The following is a 26188-nucleotide window of genomic DNA, read 5'->3' as shown; positions in this document are numbered from 1 at the left end:
TCTCTACACAAATAACGTATTACCCCCTACAGATGTCCTGGCAGACAGGGCTACCATTAAAGGGGCCCTTGTGCACTTAAGAGAACTCCTTTGAAGTCTCCCCTACAACAAAGGCCCTTTTGGGTATAAGTACTGTGCCCTAAACCCCACCAAAACAGTTCACTTCGGGGTTCTAAGGAGACACTGCACCTAAGAGGAGCTGTGCTGCCGGGAGGGAGCGCCGCTTTGTTACTATACATGTGTTGGCCTGCTACCTGCTACCTCTGCAGTGAGGAAGGACTGAACCTGCCCTCCATATCCTTCAAACTTCCCAAAGAAATCCAAGTGCTTTTCAAGCTTACCTCCTTTTAAGAAGCCTTAGGGACAGAAAAGGCTCTGTTTCCCCTCTACACTGTGATTGGACCCTGCTACTCTTGAGTCTTGCAACCCAGTTCAGCACCCTGTTTCCAACTGTAGAGGGACTCCACAAAGGTTCAACGCTCCGTCTTCTGACCTGCATCTTGAAGAAGCAAGAAACAGAGCCTGTGCCAATCGCTGACACCTTGTCAGTTCTATACCCACAGCACTGAGGGAAACTCTTCCAGCGTGGCTCAAGAAGCATAGCTTTAATTGCTGGGACTCTCTGGTGATGCTGTGGCTGTCTGCCTGTACCCGCTGCCTCTATGCCATTTCTTGCTACTTCAGAGGCTCCTCCGGAAGAAAGCAAAATGCGGATCCTTCTTGTGGGACCACCAACAACCTGTGTCTGCTTTCGGCTTCACAGGCAACTCCGGGCTGAATGGAATTAGCACAAGATACTGTGTTCATTGAGGTCTGGGGGAGCGGCTGCAGTCTTTCCTTGCTCCTCTGCAAACAGCTGGATACGAGGAGCACTGTTTTTGGCATGCACTAATAAACTTCAATGCATAACCCTGGCCACCAGACCTGCATAACTTTCAAATGCTGTGTTAAACCAACATACAGAACTCTATTTTTCATAATCAATCAATCAATCAATCATAGTATTTATAAAGCGCGCTATGTACCCGTCAGGGTTTCGAGGCGCTGAGGGGGGAGGGGGGAGGGGAGCGCTGCTGGTTTATCGGTCGAAGAGCCAGGTCTTGAGGAGCCTTCTGAATGCGAGGAGGTCCTGGGTCTGGCGAAGGGATGTGGGGAGAGAGTTCCAGGTCTTGGCGGCGAGGAAGGAGAAGGATCTGCCGCCGGATGTCTTGCGCTGGATTCGGGGTACGATGGCGAGGGCGAGGTTGGCGGATCGGAGTTGACGTGTTGGGGTGTAGAAGTGAAGTCTGGTGTTGAGGTAGGAGGGTCCGGTGTTGTGAAGTGCCTTGTGAGCGTGGGTCAGGAGTTTGAAGGTGATCCTCTTGTCTACCGGGAGCCAGTGGAGTTCCTTTAGGTGAGGGGAGATGTGACTTCGGCGGGGTATGTTGAGGATCAGTCGGGCGGAGGCATTTTGGATACGTTGGAGGCGTTTGATGTCTTTGGTTGGGATGCCTGTGTAGAGTGCGTTGCCGTAGTCAAGTCTGCTGCTGACGAGGGCCTGGGTCACCGTCTTTCTGGTTTCTGTTGGAATCCACTGGAAAATTCTGCGGAGCATTCGGAGGGTGTTGAAACAGGAGGAGGAGACGGCGCTGACCTGTTTGGACATGGTGAGGGCGGAGTCCAGGATGAAGCCGAGGTTTCTTGCGTGGCTGGCAGGGGTGGGTGGGGGTCCGAGGGCGGAGGGCCACCATGAGTCGTTCCAGGCCGAGGGAGTGCGTCCGAGGATGAGGACTTCCGTCTTGTCGGAGTTGAGTTTCAGGCGACTGTTGTTCATCCAATCGGCGATAGATTTTAGTCCCTCGTGGAGGTTTGTTTTGGCGGTGAGCGGGTCTTTGGTCAGGGAGAGGACGAGCTGGGTATCGTTGGCGTAGGAGATGATGCTGAGATGATGTTGGCGGGCCAGTTGAGCGAGGGGGGCCATGTAGACGTTGAACAACGTGGGGCTGAGGGAGGATCCTTGGGGGACGCCGCAGATGAGGTTGGTGGCTTTGGAGCAGAAAGGGGAGAGACGGACTCTCTGCGTTCTGTCGGAGAGGAAGGATGAGATCCAGTGGAGGGCTTTATCTTGGATGCCGGCTTCCTGGAGGCGGGTCAGTAGGGTGCGGTGGCAGACGGTGTCAAAAGCGGCTGATAGGTCGAGGAGGATGAGGGCTGAGGTTTCGCCGTTGTCCATTTGATGTCTGATGTCATCTGTGGCGGCGAGGAGGGCGGTCTCAGTGCTGTGGTTTCGTCTGAATCCGGATTGTGAGGGGTCCAGGATGGAATTGTCTTCGAGGAAGTGGGTGAGCTGAGTGTTGACGATCTTCTCGATGACTTTCGCTGGAAAAGGGAGGAGAGAGATCGGACGGAAGTTTTTGAGGTCGTTGGGGTCAGCCTTGGGTTTTTTGAGGAGGGGTTGGATTTCTGCGTGTTTCCAGCTGTCCGGGAAGGTGGCAGAAGTGAAGGAGAGGTTGATGATCTTGCGGAGTTCGGGGGCGATGGTGGCGTTTGCTGAGTTGAAAACATGGTGGGGGCAGGGGTCCGTGGGGGAGCCTGAGTGGATGGTGTTCATGGTTGCTATGGTTACTGCCTTGTCCACGTGGGTCCAGGCGGTGAGGCGGCAGTCGCGGGAGGAGACGTCGGGGGTGGGGTCTGGCGGTGGACCGGTGATGAAGCTGTCGTGGATGGTGGTGATTTTCTGGTGGAAGAAGGTGGAGAGGTCGTCGCAGAGTTTCTGGGAGGGCGGGATGTCGTTGGAGTTGGCTTTCGGATTGGAGAGTTCCTTCACGATGCCGAATAGTTCTTTGCAGTCGTGGGCGTTGTTGTTGATGCGTTCGGTGAAGTGGGCGCGCTTGGCGGTGCGGATCCGTTGGTGGTGTTCGCGGTTGGCGTTTTTGAGGGCGGCGAGGTTGTCGGGTGTGCGTTCTTGGATCCATTTCTTTTTGAGTTTCTGGCAGTTGCTTTTGGAGGTGGTGAGATCGTCTGTGAACCAGGCTGGTTTTCTCTTTCCTTGGGTGGTGGTGGGTTTCTTGAGAGGGGCAAGGGTGTTGGCGCAGTCGAGGATCCATTGATGGAGGTTGATGGCGGCTGTGCTCGGGTCGATTGCGTCGGGTGGAGGGTTGTTGACGAGGGTGTTGGTCAGTTGTTCTTGGGTGATTTTGCCCCAGCGGCGGTGGGGAGGTAGCTGGATGCGGTGTTGCTCTGTGGTTTTCTTATAGGTGAAATGGACACAGTGATGGTCAGTCCAGTGGAGTTCGGAGGTGTGGCTGAAGGAAATGTGGTTGCTAGAGGTGAAGAGGGGATCAAGGGTGTGTCCGGCGATGTGGGTAGGTGTGTTGACTAGTTGGCGGAGACCGAGGTTGAGGAGGTTGGAGGTCAGTGACGCGGTGTTGACGTCGTTGGCATTTTCCAGATGGTAGTTCAGATCTCCCAGGAGGATGTAATCCGGGGAAGCGAGGGCGTGGGTGCTTGCAAGGTCGGCGATGGTGTCGTTGAAGGGGGGTCTTGGTCCTGGAGGGCGGTAAATGAGGGTTCCTCTGAGGGTCGTGTTGGGGTCCGTGTGGATCTGGAAGTGGAGGTGTTCGGCTGTCCTGAGGGTGTCGTCCGAGTGGGTGTGGATTTTGAGGGTAGCTTTGTGAGCGATGGCTATTCCGCCGCCGATTCCGTTGGTTCGATCTCGTCTGGTGATTTTGTATCCGTCCGGTATGGCGATGGCGATGTCCGGAGACGAGGAGTCGTTCCACCAGGTTTCGGTCAGGAAAGCCACGTCAGGAGCAGTGGTGTCGAGCAAATCCCAGAGCTCGATGGCGTGTTTCCGTGCGGAGCGGGTGTTGATGAGGATGCAGTTCAGGTGGTTGGGGTTGGATGTTTTCGTAGTTGGATTGGTCGTTCTGATGCAGGAGAAGTTGCAGGTACGGCAGGAAAAAGGTCCTTTAGTGTGCTTCGGGGATGCCCGGTAGCATTCAGTGGAGGGGCCGGGGTTGAAGGCGCGGAGTTCGTTGATCGAGTAGCGGATGCGGGGGGCGCAAGGGCCAGGGGGTGTGGCGCTGGGCGCGGTCCAGGCGTGGACGGGCGCAGACGGGCTTGCCTCTGGCGCGCCTCTGGCGCGCCAGCGGCGCGGACGTGCAGCGCCAGCCATTAAGAAGGGAGGGGGGAGGGAGGAGCAGCTGGGAGGCGGGAGGGAGCGGCAAATGGGGGCGCGAGGGGGGCGGGGCCGCAGGGAGGCAGCGGCAGGGAACGGGGAGCGCACAAGGGGCAAAAACACTGAAAACGAGCAAAAAACAGCAGTTACAATAAGAAAAGCACACAATCAGAAAAAACAAAATGGCACAATATACGATCGGGGAGACAGCAATCAGGGGGGCACAAAGGGGGCAGAAGCGCCGGCGGCGAGGCGCTGAAAAAAGCGAAAAAACGAAAAACACTTACGGGACGGCGGAAAGCGGCACACGGGTCAAGTGAAGCTAGTCAGAGCCCACTAGACCCCAGGGATGAGGTGCAGGAGGATGCCTGCGGGTGGAGGAGGGCCTCGAACACGCAAACAGCAGCGTGGTCAGGGGACAGAGGCAGGAGGCAGCAGGTTGGTGCTGCAGTCGTGGGGGGCGAGCTCAGGACCTGAAACAGGTCAGAGGTCGCTCACTCGCGACGCGCAGCGCCAGCCATTAAGAAGGGAGGGGGGAGGGAGGAGCAGCTGGGAGGCGGGAGGGAGCGGCAAATGGGGGCGCGAGGGGGGCGGGGCCGCAGGGAGGCAGCGGCAGGGAACGGGGAGCGCACAAGGGGCAAAAACACTGAAAACGAGCAAAAAACAGCAGTTACAATAAGAAAAGCACACAATCAGAAAAAACAAAATGGCACAATATACGATCGGGGAGACAGCAATCAGGGGGGCACAAAGGGGGCAGAAGCGCCGGCGGCGAGGCGCTGAAAAAAGTGAAAAAAACGAAAAACACTTACGGGACGGCGGAAAGCGGCACACGGGTCAAGTGAAGCTAGTCAGAGCCCACTAGACCCCAGGGATGAGGCGCAGGAGGATGCCTGCGGGTGGAGGAGGGCCTCGAACACGCAAACAGCAGCGTGGTCAGGGGACAGAGGCAGGAGGCAGCAGGTTGGTGCTGCGGTCGTGGGGGGCGAGCTCAGGACCTGAAACAGGTCAGAGGTCGCTCACTCGCGACGTGCAGCGCCAGCCATTAAGAAGGGAGGGGGGAGGGAGGAGCAGCTGGGAGGCGGGAGGGAGCGGCAAATGGGGGCGCGAGGGGGGCGGGGCCGCAGGGAGGCAGCGGCAGGGAACGGGGAGCGCACAAGGGGCAAAAACACTGAAAACGAGCAAAAAACAGCAGTTACAATAAGAAAAGCACACAATCAGAAAAAACAAAATGGCACAATATACGATCGGGGAGACAGCAATCAGGGGGGCACAAAGGGGGCAGAAGAGCCGGCGGCGAGGCGCTGAAAAAAGCGAAAAAAACGAAAAACACTTACGGGACGGCGGAAAGCGGCACACGGGTCAAGTGAAGCTAGTCAGAGCCCACTAGACCCCAGGGATGAGGCGCAGGAGGATGCCTGCGGGTGGAGGAGGGCCTCGAACACGCAAACAGCAGCGTGGTCAGGGGACAGAGGCAGGAGGCAGCAAGTTGGTGCTGCGGTCGTGGGGGGCGAGCTCAGGACCTGAAACAGGTCAGAGGTCGCTCACTCGCGACGCGCAGCGCCAGCCATTAAGAAGGGAGGGGGGAGGGAGGAGCAGCTGGGAGGCGGGAGGCGGGAGGGAGCGGCAAATGGGGGCGCGAGGGGGCGGGGCCGCAGGGAGGCAGCGGCAGGGAACGGGGAGCGCACAAGGGGCAAAAACACTGAAAACGAGCAAAAAACAGCAGTTACAATAAGAAAAGCACACAATCAGAAAAAACAAAATGGCACAATATACGATCGGGGAGACAGCAATCAGGGGGGCACAAAGGGGGCAGAAGCGCCGGCGGCGAGGCGCTGAAAAAAGCGAAAAAAACGAAAAACACTTACGGGACGGCGGAAAGCGGCACACGGGTCAAGTGAAGCTAGTCAGAGCCCACTAGACCCCAGGGATGAGGCGCAGGAGGATGCCTGCGGGTGGAGGAGGGCCTCGAACACGCAAACAGCAGCGTGGTCAGGGGACAGAGGCAGGAGGCAGCAGGTTGGTGCTGCGGTCGTGGGGGGCGAGCTCAGGACCTGAAACAGGTTTAGATACATTAAGAAAGTTGAATGAAATACCCTGGCCTGCTGCCATCGTCAGTCGCGTGCAGTATCTAAAATGCTATATTTATTCAAATATCTTTGGAAGTGAATAACTTATGAACTAGTGACTGAAATTGTGTTGTTTTGGTCGTACTCTAATCAGATACTATGTATTTTTCTAAACTGGTGTGGGGTAATTTCGTAGTGTCTTTCACTATGTTACTGTAATTAAGTGTTGCACAAATACTTTACACATTGTTTCTTACGTTAAGCCTGACTCCTCTGTACCAAGCTACTAGAGGGTGAGCACACATTAATTTAGGGAGTGTAACTGACTTACCTTATCTAAGATTGTAGTCTCTTCTTGGACAGGGTGCATACCTCTGCCGACTAGAGACCCAAATTCTAACAATGTACATTTATTTGTGTTCAGCACGAGCAGCAGGATGTTGCTATTACTCAACGGGCAAGTGGTGCACAGAGCACTGGCAGAAATGTGGGTAAGGCTAGAGAGGGGAATTGTGTTTCAGGAGTTTGTTCCATTAGTGGTGGTATTAGTATTATAGTGGAAGAAGATGGCAAACAGGAAGGTTAATTTCTATGTGGATAACAAGGCAGTGGTGGAATTGACACACATGCAAGAAACAAGAGGAAGCCAAGAATGTTTTAGATTGTTTGATGCAAAATATTATCCCTCAGACATGTCATTTTCTGGGAGTTCATAATGATATTTTGGATGCTTTATCTGATTTGCATTCGTGGATATTTTGTAGATTTAATCCAGACACAGATTTTAGAAAGTTGATAATGCCATTAAAATTGCAGCTGCAAGAGATCACTGGTGCTGCAATGGATTGAGAGACCAATAACAGAGTCCACAAGGATGGCTTGCAAGCAGGCTTAGCAGGAATTTGCTGTAAGCAGGTTGATAGTGGTATAGAGGGGAAATGTTGGATATGAAGCAATCAAAAGGATGTAGGATGTCCCATGTTTCACGTTGTAACTGATTGACAAACGTTGTGACCTGTTACTATAACATGGAAGATGGTTGTGATGGTCTATGGTAAATGGTTTTGGAGATATGAGGCAATGATGCTGGATAGGAAGTGACATTTATTTGATGGTGGGGTCGGGGGGGGCAGAGAAGAATAAACAGGCTAGAGGTACTGGATAACTTGAAAGGTGTGCTGGGGTGATAGACACATTGTGTAGATCAAGCTGGGATGGAGTGAGCTTGCAAGGTTTATCAGGATTGGATTGCAGCAGTTGGGTTTGAAGGAGGAGGAGATTGGTACGTATTTATTTAAGATAGAGATGGTGACCGAAGCAAATGAGCAGAAAGGATTTCAAAGAGACAAGTTAAGGGATTAGGGCTATAGGAATCAAAAGATTCAAATAGTTAGGCCCATATTTATACTTTCTTAGCGCCGCAATTGCGTCGTTTTTTGACACAAAATCGGCGCAAACTTACAAAATACCATTGTATTTTGTAAGTTTGCGCCGATTTTGCATCAAAAAACGTCGCAAACGCGCCGCTAAAAAAGTATAAATATGGGCCTTAGTCTTTCTGTGATCCTCATTCCCTCCGTTCTTGCATTTTCCATAGCTAAATGAAGATTTGTTTGTGCCCAGAAAAACGGGAGGTTGAGCGTATGAATATACATTCAATCATTGGTCAAGTGGGTGCAAGATTGCTGTGTTCCCCACAGAATAATACGTCCATATGTTAATGTTTTATGATTCTGCAAAGGCCCAGGTTTTTTACTTAAATAGAACTTTATATAAAATCATATGTATTCTTTTTTATATGGCTTTGATGTCTACTGTTACTTTAACGACCAGTCATTGGTCATTGGGCCAGCCCAAGAACACATTTTAAAGTGCTTCCTGTTTGTATTTGGTTTTGTATTCAGCTTTAGGTGATTTTAGGTCAAATACTGATCTTGCCAGTTCAAAAACATTCCAGGTAGTAACCCTAAGTGGAAAGCACTACAAGTGTAGATAAGGGATTTTAGGAAGCAGCTGTTAATACTTGTTGAAGGATTGCAAGTAGATTAGTGGAGTAAAGAGAAAAGGAGACTGGGTCAGCTGTTGCTTACCATTCCATAATTTCCGGTGGTTCTCCAGACTTGCTAGTCGTGCACCAAGGGAGAATACTTTGATTCAGTTGTCAGGGGGTAGATGATTGAAAGAGATGAAGAGGGATTTGTGTGAGATAAAGACTTATTGGTCTGGTTTGTGGGTAATGTGGACAGTGTTTGTTGCCTAGAGGGTATGGCATGGATGTTAACGCCGGCAGCCATTGACAAGGCCAAGAGGGAAGAGGACAGTCAAAAGTGAAATACAGGCCTTTTGTAGGATGGAATGAGTCATTTTCCTATGACACGGTGATATCAAGTTTAAGGATTATTAGATGTTTATGATTGATGGGGTGCGTGTGTCATGCGTCCTTTATAGGTGTTAGGGTTTTTTGGGAATACGACTGGCAGTAGAGGGAGTAAGAGGAGAGTGGGTCAGGAAATACCTTGTGAAGTTTTTATTTGGGTAGTGGTATTAGGGGCAGGTCAAAGAATTATGAAATGGTTGACTAGGGTTCTGGGTAAATGAGACAGCTCAGTGGAGAGGGAAAGAGGGGTGAATCGAATTGGGCCATTGGGCTCTTAGTGGGCAAGGAGGAGGTTAATTGGAAGTGGGCATGGATGGAATAGAGGCATATGACATTGCTAGGAGTTTAAAAGGTTTTATGGATTTTGTGAAAGTGGGGACTCTGAAATGCTGATTTATTAGTCAGGCCTTGCTTGTTAGCCTGTGAGGTGGTATTTTAGGGTATGGTATTTCAGCGCAAAGCTAGTCTCAGTAAAGCAGTTTTTTTACACTCTCAAATTACCGTTTATTGTGATTATGGTGTCTGACCATGGTTACCACATAATGCTTGCAGCATTAAACTGCAGTTCCCTTGATCAACCTACCCTGCACAATGTGTTGACCTACCCCCACTTTTTTAGACCACCATTGAAGGGCAAGATTTTTCCTGCTCATGACTTGGGGCAAGAACTTATTAATTATGCATTAGTAACTCAAAGACTGCATTTTGAAAGAATTTCAGTTGCCTGTCAGTCCAACTGAAATATTGTTTCTTATCTATCTATGACTAAGGCCCTCATTCGGACCTTGGCGGGCGGCGGGCGCCGCCCGCCAAGCGGTAACCGCCGAATGACCGCTCCGCGGTCAAAAGACCGTGGCGGCTATTCCAACTTTCCCACTGGGCCGGCGGGCGACCGCCAAAAGAGCACCCGCCGGCCCAGCGGGAGAGCTCCTGCAACAATGAAGCCGGCTCCGAATGGAGCCGGCGGAGTTGCAGGGCTGCGACGGGTGCAGTGGCACCCGTCGCGATTTTCACTGTCTGCTAAGCAGACAGTTAAAATCTTTGTGGGGCCCTGTTAGGGGGCCCCTGCACTGCCCATGCCAGTGGCATGGGCAGTGCAGGGGCCCCCAGGGGCCCCACGACACCCGTTCCCGCCATCCTGTTCCTGGCGGTAAAAACCGCCAGGAACAGGCTGGCGGGAAGGGGGTCGGAATCCCCATAGCGCCGCCATGGAGGATTCCCTGGGCCAGGGGAAAACCGGCGGGAAACCGCCGGTTCCCCTTTTCTGACCGCGGCTTTAGCGCCGCGGTCAGAATGGCCCTGGAAGCACCGCCAGCCTGTTGGCGGTGCTTCCGTGGTCCCCGGCCCTGGCGGTTTGAAACCGCCAGGGTCGGAATGACCCCCTAAGTGCTTTATCACTAGCCATGTTTGCTTACTAAAGTCCAAGTTTTTCCAACGCCAAGTCCTGTAACGTGATGCTGCATAGCACAGATATACCATAAACAGGCACACACACACAGTGCACATGAAAATGACAGGGACCACACCAGTTGTGTTGCATGTTGGTTTGATGAGGCAACAGGGTAACTTACAGGTGATCCATAGTCAGTCAGTGATGATCTGTCTGACCTAAGATGACTGCCTGCCTGATTAGCCAATGAGGACTACACAACGTTGGTGATGAACCTTTGGGGGTTCATCCCATATCTTGACCCTATTGCCCAGGAGAAGAACCTCTGCACAGAGGCAGAGCATTACAGAGACTGGCCCTCAGTTGCTCAGGTTTACACCTGCCTATGGGAAAAATGGGACGCTATCACTTTCGTCCTGGGTCCTGCCATATGCATTCTTGAAGTATTGACATAAAGCCCCTACGGGCTCTTTCTTGTGGTTGCTTTTTGCACAAGAATCTTTGAAATCACACTGTAACTCTGTCAAGCTATAGAAGCAGCAACCACCAGCACTGAGGCCCCACGCCCTTACCTGTATCTTTATGAGAGGTGAATTTACTTCTCGTTCCATTTTCCAAGCAGCCTTGCTTCTTTAGAATGCCACTGATGTTTACAGTGGTGCATAACTCATGGTATATTGGCAAACACTGTTTATAAAATGTTGTGGGTTGGATCTGTATGAACCTCCAGCACAGGTCTTCTATGCCCAACGTTGTTGCCTTTCTCCCTCCATGAAGACTGACATTGGTTATCCAGACTCCCCTATTAACTTAAGCTGCAGTGTGAAAGATGAATCCTAAGGATTCGTCTGCCATCTACAAATGCACCATGTGGTGTTCCCACTTGTTCCTCCATTGTTGTACTTGTGTGTCCCTACTGTACAAGGTGGTGCACTCCCATTTAATAACCTACGCGCATCGCTGTCACTTGCAGTGGGAAGCCCCTTTAGGAGGAAGAAATCCAGCTTTTTTGTTTTGTTTTTCACATGTGCGGCATGACAACATGTCTGTGACAGCAGCAGAGATTGCTTGCATTCAATCAAACCCATGATCCTTACTTCAGAATTAATGTTTCATTCATTATAATATTTATATCTATAACATGAGTGTGTGTGTGTGTATATATATATATAAGTAACTACAGGGTTTTGAAGCTCTGAATGTGAGAAAAGAGGATAATTGGAAACGGACATAGATGGAGTTGTGGTGGCATATGAGACTGTTTATTGTGAAATGGGGAGGTTTAAAGGTAGTAGAAATGCTAATAAATTAGCATGCATGCCAACATTTTAAAAGTAGAAAGTGGGGGATTTAAAAAAATAAATAAATCGGGGAATGTATTTTCTCTGTTGACATATATTGTGGAAGAGGCATTTTTAGGCATGAGACAGCTAAAATAAACCATTTTTGCATCACAAATGAGGAGTCCTGCCCGAGTCGGGTCTGTTGGCACGTATGCAGGGCCAACCTTAGCTCTGGCAGTGCCCATTGTGAGAATGTTTGTTGGCGCCCCCAAAGACCACCTCCACCACGGATTACCACTGTTCAACAGTGCCCCTCAAGTCTCCATAACCAGTCTCTCACAGACGCATATGATTCGTTTAATAGTCCCACTAATTCCAGTGTAAGGTTGCCAGAGCACTTTACATCTCACAAACATTACACAGAGACAACCAATCATACGTGTGCAAATCAGTGTATAAGAAATGTTACATAAGAAAGAGGACTACAAGGTGTAGAGGTCATGTGTCATCTATGCTGGAAGGCAGCATAGTTTGAGAGGTTGATCTGGAGAAGCACAAACTCAGAATTTAAAATGTAACACCATGACTATACTCAATGAAACCCTGATTGAAACACTGGGATCATGAAAGACTGTGGGGAAAATAATAACGCTCTAATCTACACTTTGCCGAATGCACGCAGTTCTTTTATGTTACTGTTTTATATTAGGGTTTTAACTTATAAACTGTAAGTAACAAAAGGACCTTTCTGACAAAAGCAGCAACCCACCCACCTGTTTGCGTTATATGCTCTTTGTGATCTGCATGGTACAAGTTCCTTGCAAACCCTCTGCGCTTCTTTAAAATTCCCACAGGAGAAAACTCCGATCTCCCTCCAGTCAGAACAGTAATGACTACTTATCTTGACAGTTTTATTGTTGCCTGAATATTGCAGGACAAGGAACGCTGCAGCAGGGGCTTTCAAAACTAAAATATAATTGGAACCAGGGCGTCCCCTCCCAAAGTCAGTACCCGGTCCGGGGGCTCCGGTCGCACCCCCCTACAGTCGGCCCTGCATATATGTATTAGTTAGGCCGTATTAGTTAACCTCTGGGGTGGAATTTCAATGAATAGTATTTCCAGCTCGCAGTTATTCTCAGCAAAGCGGCGTTTTACCTTGTGCTGTTTGCTGTGCCTCGCCCACACTCAGCGCACAAAACTGGAAGGGTTAAACTGCAGTTTTCTCTTGACCAACCAACGAGTTTCTGCTCAGTGTGTTGATTTACCCCACTGAAATGTTAAAATACAATATTTTGTATGCGCGTGACTTGGGGCCAGCGCATATTGGTTTTGCGTCAGAAACACAAATAAGGCTTTTTGAAAGAATTTCAGTTGCCAACCAGGTCAACTGAGTTATTGTTTCTTTTCTATATTTGTGACAAAGTGCTTTGTCACTGGCCGTGATTCCTGACTAAAGTCCAAGTGCAACCGCTTCAATCCAGTGGCACCTCGTGACGCAGCAGATCCCGTCTTAAATAGAGTTAACAAGTCCAGGGCACTTCCGGATCCATAGAACGTCTTGGAGGCCACTTTTGCTTGGTGGTCGGAAGTCACCTTTCACGTCGCCAAATACACGGCGGCCACAGAGCGGTGACATCGGCTTGTCGCCAGCGAGAGGGAAGCTGCGAGCCCGAAGCAAGGAGCAGAGTTTCAGCGTCCCAGGCCCAAAGCGAGAGGGGCTTCCGCAGGTCACGTGACGTCCAGCCTGCCCTGAGGAATGGCCGGTGAGTGCGCAGGGAGATGCAATAAAGTCACGCGCCATGCTGTTGAATTATAGTTTACATTTATTTAGGAGTTTCCACTAGTACACACTTAACCCGTTGAAATGTGCTCTAAGAGCGTGCACATTTATGTTTTTCTTTTTTCTAGAAACACGACATTGAAATAATTTGTTTGCAAAGTGCACAGGGAGCCTCTGTCCTGTAACTGAATGGGATGCATGTTTATTCACGACAAATAATAATCTACCGTGACACTGACACACTGGAAAATGCATAGATGTATTTTTTATTTGCTTATTTTTGCTAACACATTTTCCACCTCCTGCACCTTTTGCGTGAGGATTTTGTTTTACTAGACAGGTGCATTCTTTGACGAATGATTACAGATTGGAAAAGGTTACTGTTTCTAGCCTGTTATTGTATACAGGGAGTGCAGAATTATTAGGCAAATGAGTATTTTGACCACATCATCCTCTTTATGCATGTTGTCTTACTCCAAGCTGTATAGGCTCGAAAGCCTACTACCAATTAAGCATATTAGGTGATGTGCATCTCTGTAATGAGAAGGGGTGTGGTCTAATGACATCAACACCCTATATCAGGTGTGCATAATTATTAGGCAACTTCCTTTCCTTTGGCAAAATGGGTCAAAAGAAGGACTTGACAGGCTCAGAAAAGTAAAAAATAGTGAGATATCTTGCAGAGGGATGCAGCACTCTTAAAATTGCAAAGCTTCTGAAGCGTGATCATCGAACAATCAAGCGTTTCATTCAAAATAGTCAACAGGGTCGCAAGAAGCGTGTGGAAAAACCAAGGCGCAAAATAACTGCCCATGAACTGAGAAAAGTCAAGCGTGCAGCTGCCACGATGCCACTTGCCTCCAGTTTGGCCATATTTCAGAGCTGCAACATCACTGGAGTGCCCAAAAGCACAAGGTGTGCAATACTCAGAGACATGGCCAAGGTAAGAAAGGCTGAAAGACGACCACCACTGAACAAGACACACAAGCTGAAACGTCAAGACTGGGCCAAGAAATATCTCATGACTGATTCTTCTAAGGTTTTATGGACTGATGAAATGAGAGTGAGTCTTGATGGGCCAGATGGATGGGCCCGTGGCTGGATTGGTAAAGGGCAGAGAGCTCCAGTCCGACTCAGACGCCAGCAAGGTGGAGGTGGAGTACTGGTTTGGGTTGGTATCATCAAAGATGAGCTTGTGGCGCCTTTTCGGGTTGAGGATGGAGTCAAGCTCAACTCCCAGTCCTACTGCCAGTTCCTGGAAGACACCTTCTTCAAGCAGTGGTACAGGAAGAAGTCTGCATCCTTCAAGAAAAACATGATTTTCATGCAGGACAATGCTCCATCACACGCGTCCAAGTACTCCACAGCGTGGCTGGCAAGAAAGGGTATAAAAGAAGGAAATCTAATGACATGGCCTCCTTGTTCACCTGATCTGAACCCCATTGAGAACCTGTGGTCCATCATCAAATGTGAGATTTACAAGGAGGGAAAACAGTACACCTCTCTGAACAGTGTCTGGGAGGCTGTGGTTGCTGCTGCACGCAATGTTGATGGTGAACAGATCAAAACACTGACAGAATCCATGGATGGCAGGCTTTTGAGTGTCCTTGCAAAGAAAGGTGGCTATATTGGTCACTGATTTGTTTTTGTTTTGTTTTTGAATGTCAGAAATGTATATTTGTGAATGTTGAGATGTTATATTGGTTTCACTGGTAATAATAAATAATTGAAATGGGTATATATTTGTTTTTTGTTAAGTTGCCTAATAATTATGCACAGTAATAGTCACCTGCACACACAGATATCCCCCTAACATAGCTAAAACTAATAACAAACTAAAAACTACTTCCAAAAATATTCAGCTTTGGTATTAATGAGTTTTTTGGGTTCATTGAGAACATGGTTGTTGTTCAATAATAAAATTAATCCTCAAAAATACAACTTGCCTAATAATTCTGCACTCCCTGTATAGGAGATGGATAAGATATGGACATTATATCCGGTTGTTTACCTGAAAATGGTTTAGAACGCGTGAAATAGTTGATAACAAAACATAAAACCGCGTACAGTGCAGATGCGCTGGGGCAGGTGGGCTTTAAAAATCATAAGTGACTTGTGTCACATTGACACAGCCTGACAACCAATAGCCAGAATTTTCTTTCAGGGACCGAATCTGGCGCATCTAGGATGACTTCACAGTGACTGTGCATGGCGAGACTAACCCTGCACAAACCTACCACAGCTAAGTCAATATATAGAAGAATATGGTGTAAAAGGCCTAGTGCCCTCTTGTGAATCCTCCAACATTAGGGTGACCAGACGTCCAAGATTTGCCCGGATAGACCCGGTTTTCTGAGGACTGTCGTGGTGTCCCGACGCTCTTGTTCATTTTCAATAAATACTCCGGTTTTTGGGGCAAAGGTCAGGTCAACATGCGAGGCAGAAGTGAAAGGTGTGCTCTCCTCTCGCATGCAGCTCTAGAGTCTTAAATAATTGACAAGTAAAATATTGGTTTTTGCCTGTCTGTTGCTGCCTGCTCCTCTGTATGTGTGTGTACACATACACACACATTTACAGGACAGGTCAAATATAAAAGTGAGACTAAGGGCTTTAGTCCTACTTTTATGTCTGACCTGTCCAGGTTTTTACTTTTCAAAATCTGGTCGCCCTATCCAACATTAATGCCTCTAGGCTAATACAACGGGGAATCATGCAGTCGTATGTGCGAGGGATCCCTAGTTCCTTTCCAAATTAAAACAGGGTTCTCAGAAAGGCGCAAAAGGCAGCCATCTTATGAATACGCTCATCCACCTTCCATAGGTTTGTTGACCATACAATTCACTGGAGGGATTTAGTGACATGCTTTAGTATACTGTATCCTTTTAACAAAACTTTAATGGGAGAGATTCAAATCTGCTCTTCTGTTTGTGCGAGGACAACTTTTCTAAGTGCCCCATGTAAGAGAGACTGCTTAGGTTTGCCGTTGTAATAAAAGTATCTCTGAGGTATGCTTGCTTATAGGGACTCTCAGTCTGCTTTTTGTATCCACTGGTCTGTTAATGTGTCATTCATACTTTTGTTCCACCCACCACAAAATACAGCCTGGGGCACAGGGTCTGGTGTATCATCCTAAGAATATTTTGGAGCCCTGGTAAATACATATTTTAGGGCCCCCTCTTCATTTCATGCTTACCGAAGCTAACATAATGTTAAACTATGCTAAACTTCCACAAACGGATTCACACAAAACAGCTGGAAAGGCAAACGTGATATATATATATATATATATATATATATATATATATATATATATATATATATATATATATATATATGGGGGCCTGGATAATTGCTGGCTTTGCCCATGCCTTAAAACGTCTCTGATGGTCAGCTGATCACCACTGGCTTTCCTCTCTGCGAGTGACGACATTCTGCTCTTGTACATTGGGCTCTTATAGACAAACGTAGTCCCCTAGTACAGTTTTACAAACACCATTCACAACATTAGCAAAGTCAAAAGGCTGCAGTCAACCTTTTGGCCTTGCCAATGCTTGGTTTACCTTTGGTGGTGCATGGTCCCTGAACCCCTTGGCTGTTGGCGAACAGTGAAGTAATTCAAAAGCCAATAAAATACATGGCGTGAACCAGTGATTAGAACACACGTCTATCGCCTTCTTTTTGAAAGTGATGCCAGTTTTAATGAGCAGATTTGTTTTTCTATCAAAAAACCAAAGCTGCAGATGGACTTTTTGAGATGCCAACTTTAAGTCCTCCAGCACGGGTACAGCAATATAGTTTCCAAAACATGTTTGTTAGACATCCAAAAGAGCGAAATGCAAGTTGCTGTTTTAAGAAAATGAATTTTCATTTAATTCAGCACAATTAACTATTTCATATTTTGCTACAAGGTAGCGGTGGAATTATGAAAAATTGTGCACGAAGTAAGGAGAGATACAAGATAATTGTGGAATTTAACATGATTTCACCTAACCTGTATTCTGAGCTGGACTTTGCTCAGATAACGCCCGAGGGAAATCCAAATTTGGTACCACCTCCCACTTATCCTCTTTAATTGTCTGTGGATTTTGGAGAGCCAAGGACCGGAATCCGCCTGCTCAAATTAAGCACTGCCTTTAATTATATTGTTGGCCTTTCACCTTCAGGCGACTGCATATAAAATATACTGCACACACCTTAAAAAAATAAAATAAATTCAATTTAAGCTTATCTGTGGGAAATGCATTTTCTGGTAGGACAGCTCAGAAGGTTAATGCAATCATTTCAGATGTCTGTGGATAGTCACTGATTTGAACCCTGGTCAGTGCACTGGGAAAGTAGTGACGTATTCATGATGCTAAGAGTCCAATCCTGTGACAGAAAGCACTATAAATGGGTAGGACATTAGTTTAAAAAAAGTATTACCCAAGTATAAAATAGGTTGCACGTAGTATAAATAGGTGGTTGCAAAATGTGGAAACAGAGTGTGTTTGAATGGTCACAGTGCTTGTGGGGGCCGGAGGATGATGGGCAGCGAGTGGAACTGAACCGTACCAGATTCATGTCAAATCGGTATAAAAGTGCATTCTTATGTGATCTCTGTTTGGGAGCTCGTAGCAAGAACATGCTTCCCCCTTCACCCCCCATGGCTAAGTCACTGTACATACCTGTGTTACACTTGTGTCACTGACTGACTTCATCTCTCCTGCTCCCTTGTGAGAATGATCCTTCTTCATGTGACAAAGCCGATGTCTGTCTCATGTGCCATGTTTTTTTTCTTGTTCAGAAAACCAATAAATAATATATTTTTTTAAATGTTCACAGTGCTTTTGATAACGCGTCCCAACCTTGATAATTTTACTTACATAGTGACTCGTTTTAGGCCAATGAATCTTTTGACCCTAATTGGGGACTCCTTAAGACGACACAGCTCAATAACATCTCCTGACATGAATCAATGACCTAATCAATATGCGCAGTATCTAAAAAAAATTAATCAATAACATTTATTAAGGAACCAGACACACCATGACCTTTCAGCCATGAATAACCACACAAATCTAGTAAGATTTTAGATATTTATTCCCTATTCGTTACAACCTACTAGCATATTCATTAGTCTCAATACCAACAAACACATCATCAATGTAACAATATGGCAACTTGAATAAGACTTAATCAAAGCAAATATCATGAACATTAGGACAAAACCCAACGTCAACATGAATCAACTTTCAGCAGAGTATCATTAGCACGTTATTTCAACAAAACAGGAGTTCAGTCATTTGTCTATTTGCACCCAATTAGTGAATTCCTTAACTAACCTCTAATTAGCATCGGCATGTTGGGCTTCATGCAAAACAATTTAGCGACATAAATTTGGAAAACATCTAACTATGGCCTCTGTCAAAAGAGCAGTTGGTACCTAGAAAGGAAAGGCAAACAGACAATTACAATTTATCATCATATAGTTACCCTCCGTAATGGGTCAGCATACAGAGTCAGTCTTCGTCCTCAGGACAGCAGTCGATTCGCCATCAGCCAGGATAGAACAGCAAAGTCTCAGCAAGGTAGGGCAAAAGGCTCTTCCCTCATAAGGAGGAGAAGCAAGTATTGGGCGAGGCAAGGAAGGTAAGGATAGTTCAAAGTGTTAAACAGCAAAAGCTATAACGGAATATCAGAGTAACTGCAAGAGTGTCCCTCTAATGGCTGATCTCTCCTTGTGTCACGTTGTTAAATTGAATTGGCCAGACAAGTCTCTAATTTCCAATTGGTCAATGTTTGGTGCATTGTTATCTTTGTCCAATAATCTGTTGATCATCTTACTAGAATTTTCACCTAAGACAGTTCTCATGCATTTTATTGGTTCCTGTGATTGACGTCTTCAGCGGGTAGAATGTCAGGTAAGAAAAGTTACACTCGTCGCTCCAGTCAGTAGTTCCATTGTCTTTACCAGTTTAGGCGACCTTGTACCTGTTGCGAGTTACACTGTTGCATTCAGCAAGAATGTCTCCTTGAGCAAGTCGGGTCTCATGAGAAAGAATTCACTACGGTTACACACACATTTCTCAAGCTTCTGGAAAAGGACAGTTTCACGTCCTTCAGGAAGACAGCACATTGCACGTTAGAAAAACACAGGGGGTCATTCCAACCCTGGCGGTGTTAAAGCGGCGGCTAACCCGCCAACAGAGACCGCCACTTTAACACTCCGACCGCCACGGCGGGACAAACAAACAGCGTGGCGGTCACCGCCAACAGACAGGCGGGAGACAATGTACAATGTACCGCCCACCCTATCACAACCCACCAATCCGCCACCTTTTCCGGGGTGGTAGCCCCGCCGATAAAAACACGGCGGAAACAGCCATTTCAAACAGAAAACGCTCACCTCCATACACCCCACGAGGAATCTGGACAGCATGGGACCCGAACTACACATCCTCCCAGCTATTGTATTCCTGCTCCTCTACCAGGAGCACGAACGCCGGCGCAGAAGACAACGGTGAGTACTGCACCTACGACACAGGGGAGGGGGGAGGAGAAAATATTACCGGCACACACATACGCGACACACCCACCCCCACCCTCACCCACTACAACACACACATCAATGCATAGCAATACATCACAGTTACAACCCCCAAACCCCCCGGAAGAATGCAAAGACAAAAGAAAATGATCATAAACAGTCGAATATATTGTATTACTGGCTTATAAAAATATCACACATTTAAAACTATTATATACATAAATATTAAAAGTCCGATAATTTTTGCAGCCATTGTCCGTGGACCACTGGGCCCAAATCACATGGGCAAAGCCCACACAGGATACCTGACACCAACGGAGAGAACACTGCCGGGGCATCAGATAGCAAAACTACAGGCACCTCAGGGGGAAGGGAAGGGGGGGGCACTTCAGCCACATGAGTCCACAACGCCAGATCCACAAGGGGCCTCCATGGCCACTGTGCCATCCTGGGGAGTGCAAAGCCACAGTCTCTCAAGTCCATACAGTGGGTGGGCTGCCCACTGTCACATCCTGGGGAGTGCAAAGCCACAGTCTCACAAGTCCATACAGTGGGTGGTTTGCCCACTGTACCATCCTGGGGAGTGCAAAGCCACAGTCTCACAAGTCCATACAGTGGGTGGTTTGCCCACTGTACCATCCTGGGGAGTGCAAAGCCACAGTCTCACAAGTCTCTACAGTGGGTGGGCTGCCCACTGTTACATCCTGGGGAGTGCAAAGCCACAGTCTCTCAAGTGGATGCCTTTCTCCACTGGTTCTGGAGGGGGACTGGTGCCCAGAGTGCTTCGTGCAGCCCTGCCCGACACAGATGAGGGCCTGCCCCTTCTGCCAATGGGCCAGCGGTGCTTGAGACGGCGGTGCCCTGTTCAGCGGTGCTTGAGACGGCGGTGCCCTGTTCAGCAGTGCTTGAGATGAAGGGCCCAGTGCAGCAGTGCTTGAGACGGCGGTGCCCTGTTCAGCGGTGCTTGAGATGAAGGGCCCAGTGCAGCGGTGCTTGAGATGGAGGTGCCCTGTTCAGCGGTGCTTGAGAGGAAGGGCCCAGTGCAGCGGTGCTTGAGACGGCGGTGCCCTGTTCAGCGGTGCTTGAGACGGCGGTGTCCTGTTCAGCGGTGCTTGAGACGGTGGTGCCCTGTTCAGCGGTGCTTGAGATGAAGGGCCCAGTGCAGCGGTGCTTGAGACGGCGGTGCCCTGTTCAGCGGTGCTTGAGATGAAGGGCCCAGTGCAGCGGTGCTTGAGATGAGTGTCCAGGTCAGCGGATCCGGCCATGGCATGGATGTCACTCGCCACCTGACATGTGGCTGGCGGGGCCTTCCTGCCCATCTGTCTGTTGGCTTGCGGGGCCCTCTTGGGCTGCAGTACCGGGCTTGTGGGTGTCCTCCTGCACACCTGGGATGGGGCTGGTGGGGCCCTCCTGGGCAGCTGTCCTGCTGCCGGACTTGTCGGGCGTGCTGCCCTTCCCACCCTTCCCTGGTCGTCTGTGGCCCTTTCCAACCTTTGGCGGTGTGTCAGGTGGCACCCCACTTCCTGACGGAGCCAGGGTAGGGATTTTGGTCCCTGGTGTCTTTGGCCTCTCGCGCCGGGCACTGGCAATCTTTGGGTGCTTTTCCGGGGGTGGGTTGGCCGTGCCTTGGCTCCTAGCAGAACTAGCTGCCCTTGAGGGTGGGGGACTCCACAGTCCTTGGCAAATAGTCTTGATAGGTCCTGGTTTTGTGGTGGCTGAGGTGCTGATTGGAGTCTTATGAGATGGACGGGGTGGGGGAGTTGTTGGAAAGAGGTCAAGTTTGGAAAGGAAAAGCAATTTAGAAAGAGAGGGACGGGTAGGTGTAGTGGGTATGGGAGTGGAGGAAGAGGATGTGGTTGTAGGTGAGTGAAGTCTGGTGTCTTTGGGTGCAGGTGCTTGGGCTGGAGGCTGTCGTGAGGTGGATGGCTGTTGGGTGGGTGGCTGCCTGCGTTTGTGTGGTTTGGAAGAGGGGGTGACAGACACACTGGGAGAGGACACAGGGGACGTGTAAATGGTAGTGGGGGTGGTGACTGCACGTGTGCGGAGTGTTCTGGTGGGTGTGCTGGTGATGGACGTAGTGGCTGAAGATGTTGTGCATGCAAGTGTGAATGGAGACGTCACAGGGAGGGAGGAGGGAGATGAGGAGGAGGGGGACACAGAGGAGGCAGTGGCTGTTGGTATGTCTGCATGTGGATGTTGCTTGTGTGAATGCTTGTGTGATGTGTGGTGTTTATGTCTGGATGAGCTTCTCTTGGGTGTTGAGGTGTGTGCAGGCTGGTCTGATGGTGTGTCTGGGATAGGCAGAGGTACAGTGGATTGGGTCTGGGTGGAGGAAGTTGGAGGGGGGAGGCTAGAGACAGGGACAATGGCTGCCGTCAGTGCTGAGGCCAGAGCGTTGAACGATCGCTGATGGGCAGCCTGACCAGAATGAATGCCCTCCAGGTATGCATTACTCCGGTGCACCTCCCTTTCTACACCCTGGATGGCAATCAAAAGGGTAGACTGCCCAACAATGATGGTCCTCAGGAGGTCAATGACCTCCTCACTGAGGGCAGCAGGGGTGACAGGGGCAGGGCCTGAGGTGCCTGGGGCGAAGGAGATGCCCACCTTCCTGGGTGAGCGGGCATGGGGCAAACGCTGAGGGGCTGCTGGGAGGGCGGTGCTGGTGCGCTGGGTGGCGGCTGTACCTGTTGTTGTGGGGGGCACGGATGTTGCCGCCACCGCAAGGGAGCTCCCTTCAGAAGACGAGTCGCTGTCACTGACATCAGCACGAGTACCCGCTGTGGAGCTCTCCTCGCCCTCCGTCCCACTGGTGTACTCAGAGTCGTTGCATGGCCCTCCGGGGCCATGTGGGATGCAGCTCCCTCGTGCTCCGATGCCACTTCTCCTCCGCCTGATGATGCTAATGCACACATGAACAGGAAGACCAAAAAAAAGGGTGGGGGGAGAAATAAAGACATGTTGAGTGCATGCATAGGCGACACCGTTGGCGGAGAGGACAGACACAGAAGCCCCCTGCACTACGCCGCGCACTTGGGGTCCACTACTCAATCAGTGGGACATGGCCTACAAGCCTATGGACGACATCTGCACACATAGATGACACAGGGCCATGGATACCTGTACTTGGCACCCTACAGAGGTGGGGGGCGGGGGCACAGGGCCATGCCTTACGGAGGGGCCTAGCCTACAGAAATCGCCCTGGCCTAGGGATACCCAAAGCCTTCCTCCCCCACCCAGACACCTCACTGCGCGCAAAGTCAGCAGAATGTGCTTGTACTCACCCCCTTGTGTCTGCTGTGATGTCCTCACGCGCCCATCCAAATCGGGGTAGGCCACCGCCAGGATCCGGGACATCAGGGGGGTCAAAGTACGACTGGCACCCCTCCTACGTTGGGAGGCCATCCCCAGCTGAGCCTCCGCCGTCTTCCTGCTCCAGCGTCGGATGTCCTCCCACCTTTTCCGGCAGTGGGTGCCCCGTCTATTGTGGACCCCCAGGGTCCGGACGTCCTTGGCGATGGCACGCCAAATAGCGACTTTCTGGTGGGCGCTGACCTATGTGACATGTACAGGGGGAGAAAGAAAATCATCACCTTCTGCATGCTCGATGTGAGTGGCCCCCCATCCCCACCCTTGCCATGTGGCACATACTCTCATCTGTCGTTTGATGCATGCCTCAATCGCTCCCCTCCCCACCATCTTTCATCCACCCCACTCAACACAGGCATTGCCCACAAAGCATGGTCCCAGTGTACTTACCTGTTGGTCTGGAGGACCGTAGAGTAGCGCATACTGGGGGAGGACCCCATCCACGAGTTTCTCCAATTCTTCAGAAGTGAAGGCAGGGGCCCTTTCCCCAGTTGCATGAGCCATTGTCTCTTCCAGACCGAGGTCACAGCAGCACTTGCAGTGTAGGTCCTCTCCTGTGGAAGATCAGTTATCGAGTGATTAAGCAGATAGAAAATGGCGGTCACGCCCATGGCGGTGCGTACTGCGGCGGTGCATACCGCGACCGCCGGCGCACATCGTCCTTGGCTCCTGAAACCCATAGGGTTCAATGTTAACCAATGCGGCTTTGCGGCGCGGTCTTCGACCGCCTACCGCCGCGGTGTGCCACGCCAGCACATTGACCTCACATCCCACTGTCGCACTTCACAGGTCAGGCAACCGCCATTTCAAGGGCCCACATGGCTTAATTACTACTGCGTCACACATACCTAGGCCTTGCATCAACACTCATACAAGCCATTCAATGCATAGTGAATCGTGTTATGTGCAATCTGTGGGAACGTACCTGTGGGTTGATTGACTCTGTGCTCGCTGTTGTCCTTCATAGGCACCGTCCGCTGGGACATGCAAGGAGATGGAGGAATCTTCCTGTGTACAGACCGCTGGTGGACCTCTCGACAATGGAGGAACGACATGTCATACTGACATACAGGCTTGACCGAGCCACTATACAGGAACTGTGTGCCCAGCTGGAGCCAGACCTGATGTCACCCATCCGCCAACCCACAGGGATCCCCCCTCTAGTGCAGGTGCTGTCAGTACTCCATTTCTTAGCAAGTGGTTCCTTTCAAACAACAGTGGCCATATCATCAGGGATGTCCCAGCCCATGTTTTCCAAGGTGTTGTCCAGAGTGTTGTCTGCCCTGCTGAAACACATGCGGAGCTACATAATTTTCCCTGAGGTGGGGGATTTGGTTACAGTGAAGGGTGATTTCTATGCCCTTGGACATATTCCCAACATCATTGGTGCCATTTATGGGACATATGTTGCTTTGGTCCCCCCCAGCAGGAGTGAACAGGTGTACAGGAACAGGAAGAGTTATCATTCCATGAATGTACAGATGGTGTGTTTGGCAGACCAGTACATCTCCCATGTTAATGCCAAGTTCCCTGGCTCAGTGCATGACGCCTACATCCTGCAGAATAGCAGCATCCCGTATGTGATGGGTCAACTCCAGAGGCACCGGGTGTGGCTATTAGGGGACTCTGGTTACCCCAACCTGTCATGGCTACTGACCCCAGTGAGGAATCCCAGGACCAGGGCAGAGGAACGGTACAATGAGGCCCATGGGCGGATTAGGAGGGTGATCGAGCGAACCTTTGGCCTCCTGAAGGCCAGGTTCAGGTGCCTCCATATGACAGGTGGATCCTTAATGTACTCACCAAAGAAGGTGTGCCAGATCATCGTGGCCTGCTGTATGCTTCACAACCTGGCTTTGCGTCGCCAGGTGCCTTTTCTGCAGGAGGATGGTCCAGATGGTGATGTTGTAGCAGCTGTGGAGCCTGTGGAGAGTGAAGAGGAGGAAGCGAAGAGGACGACATAGAGAACAGGAACACAGTAATACAGCAGTATTTTCAATGACACACAGTTAAGAGTACACACCGGCATATTACATTTACTTAAAGACTTCTACCTCTCTACTGTCTGACTTTTTCCCCCAGTGTATGGTAACTGTGTTGTGACTTTCCCTTCCGTTTTCAGAGATGTGGGCCCCACTGCGTGACATCTGCTTTGTTTCCCCATGGACTACAGCTGTGTGACAGCGGTTTGTTGGCATCACAATGTGAATGAACATTTTGGCACGGTCATGTCTAATACATTTGTTAAAATCACAGACAGACTCCAGATTGTTTATGTGCAATAAGTGTATTTATTCAAGTGCTCTAAATTGGATGGATGGTTGCAAATCGGTGAGGGGTGATGGTGGAGGATTGTCCATGGCAGAGTCCAGACTATCAGTATCACAGGTGCATTGTCCACATGCCTGTGGAAAGTGGAGCAGGGGCAGTTTAAAGTGGGACAGGGTGACAATGTGGGACAGTGGGATGACAAGCAGGGCGGTATCCTTTGCTGGCAGGGGTCTTGACATCTTACTCTGTCTTCTTCCTGGATCTCAGAGCCCGCTTGCGGGGTGGTTCTCCTTCTGCAGGGGGTGGGGTTCTGGTGGCCTGTTGGTCTTGTGTCGGGGCCTCCTGTCCACTAGCGCCGGCGGAGATGGTAGGCAGTTCTTGGTCCATGCTAGTGACAGGGGCCCTTTGAGGTGCCACAGTGTCCCGCAATGTGGTGACTACCTGATTCAGGGCCACTACGATGGTACCCATGGCGGAATTGATGTTTCTTAGTTCCTCCCTGAACCCAATATACTGTTGCTCCTGCAGAAGCTGGATCTCCTGAAACCTGGCCAGGACCGTTGCCATCGTCTCCTGGGAGTGGTGGTATGCTCCCATGATGGAGGAGAGGGCCTCGTGGAGAGTGGGTTCCCTGGGCCTGTCCCCCCCCCGTCGCACAGCAGCCCTCCCAGTTCCCCTGTTTCCCTGGGCCTCTGTCCCCTGGACCGTGTGCCCACTACCACTGCCCCCAGGTCCCTGTTGTTGTTGGGGTGGTGGGTTAGCCTGGGTTCCCTGTAGTGGTGGACACACCGCTGATTGACGTGTCCTGGGGACTGTGGAATGGGCCCGCTGGGTGGGTGCTGTGCTGGTGTTCCCAGAGGGGGGAAGGTCTGCTGTGGCCTGTGGCTGTCTGAGGGGAACCGACTGTCCTGAGGTCCCCGATGGACCGGGCTGGTCATCTAGATCCAGGGAGACAGAGCTGCTG

General features: G+C 49.9%; 1 protein-coding gene across 3 annotated transcripts in view; it reads left to right on the top strand.

Moving 5' to 3' along the window:
* Positions 1 to 26188, top strand: part of LOC138267141 (NAD(P)H dehydrogenase [quinone] 1-like) — an 87932-nt gene that overhangs the window by 41452 nt on the left and 20292 nt on the right. The window contains exon 1 of one of the 3 annotated variants that reach the window (XM_069215992.1): positions 12727 to 13041. The exons of the other annotated variants lie outside the window; for them this stretch is intronic. Coding sequence (XP_069072093.1) covers positions 13035 to 13041 — 7 coding nt within the window. The 5' untranslated portion in view covers positions 12727 to 13034. Of the gene's footprint in view, positions 1 to 12726; positions 13042 to 26188 lie in introns of those variants that run through there. 3 annotated transcript variants of the gene reach the window in all.

This window comes from Pleurodeles waltl, chromosome 12 (genome assembly GCF_031143425.1).
Source record: "Pleurodeles waltl isolate 20211129_DDA chromosome 12, aPleWal1.hap1.20221129, whole genome shotgun sequence".
Classification (NCBI taxonomy): Eukaryota; Metazoa; Chordata; class Amphibia; order Caudata; family Salamandridae; genus Pleurodeles; species Pleurodeles waltl.
This window is presented reverse-complemented; position numbering and strand designations above follow the sequence as displayed.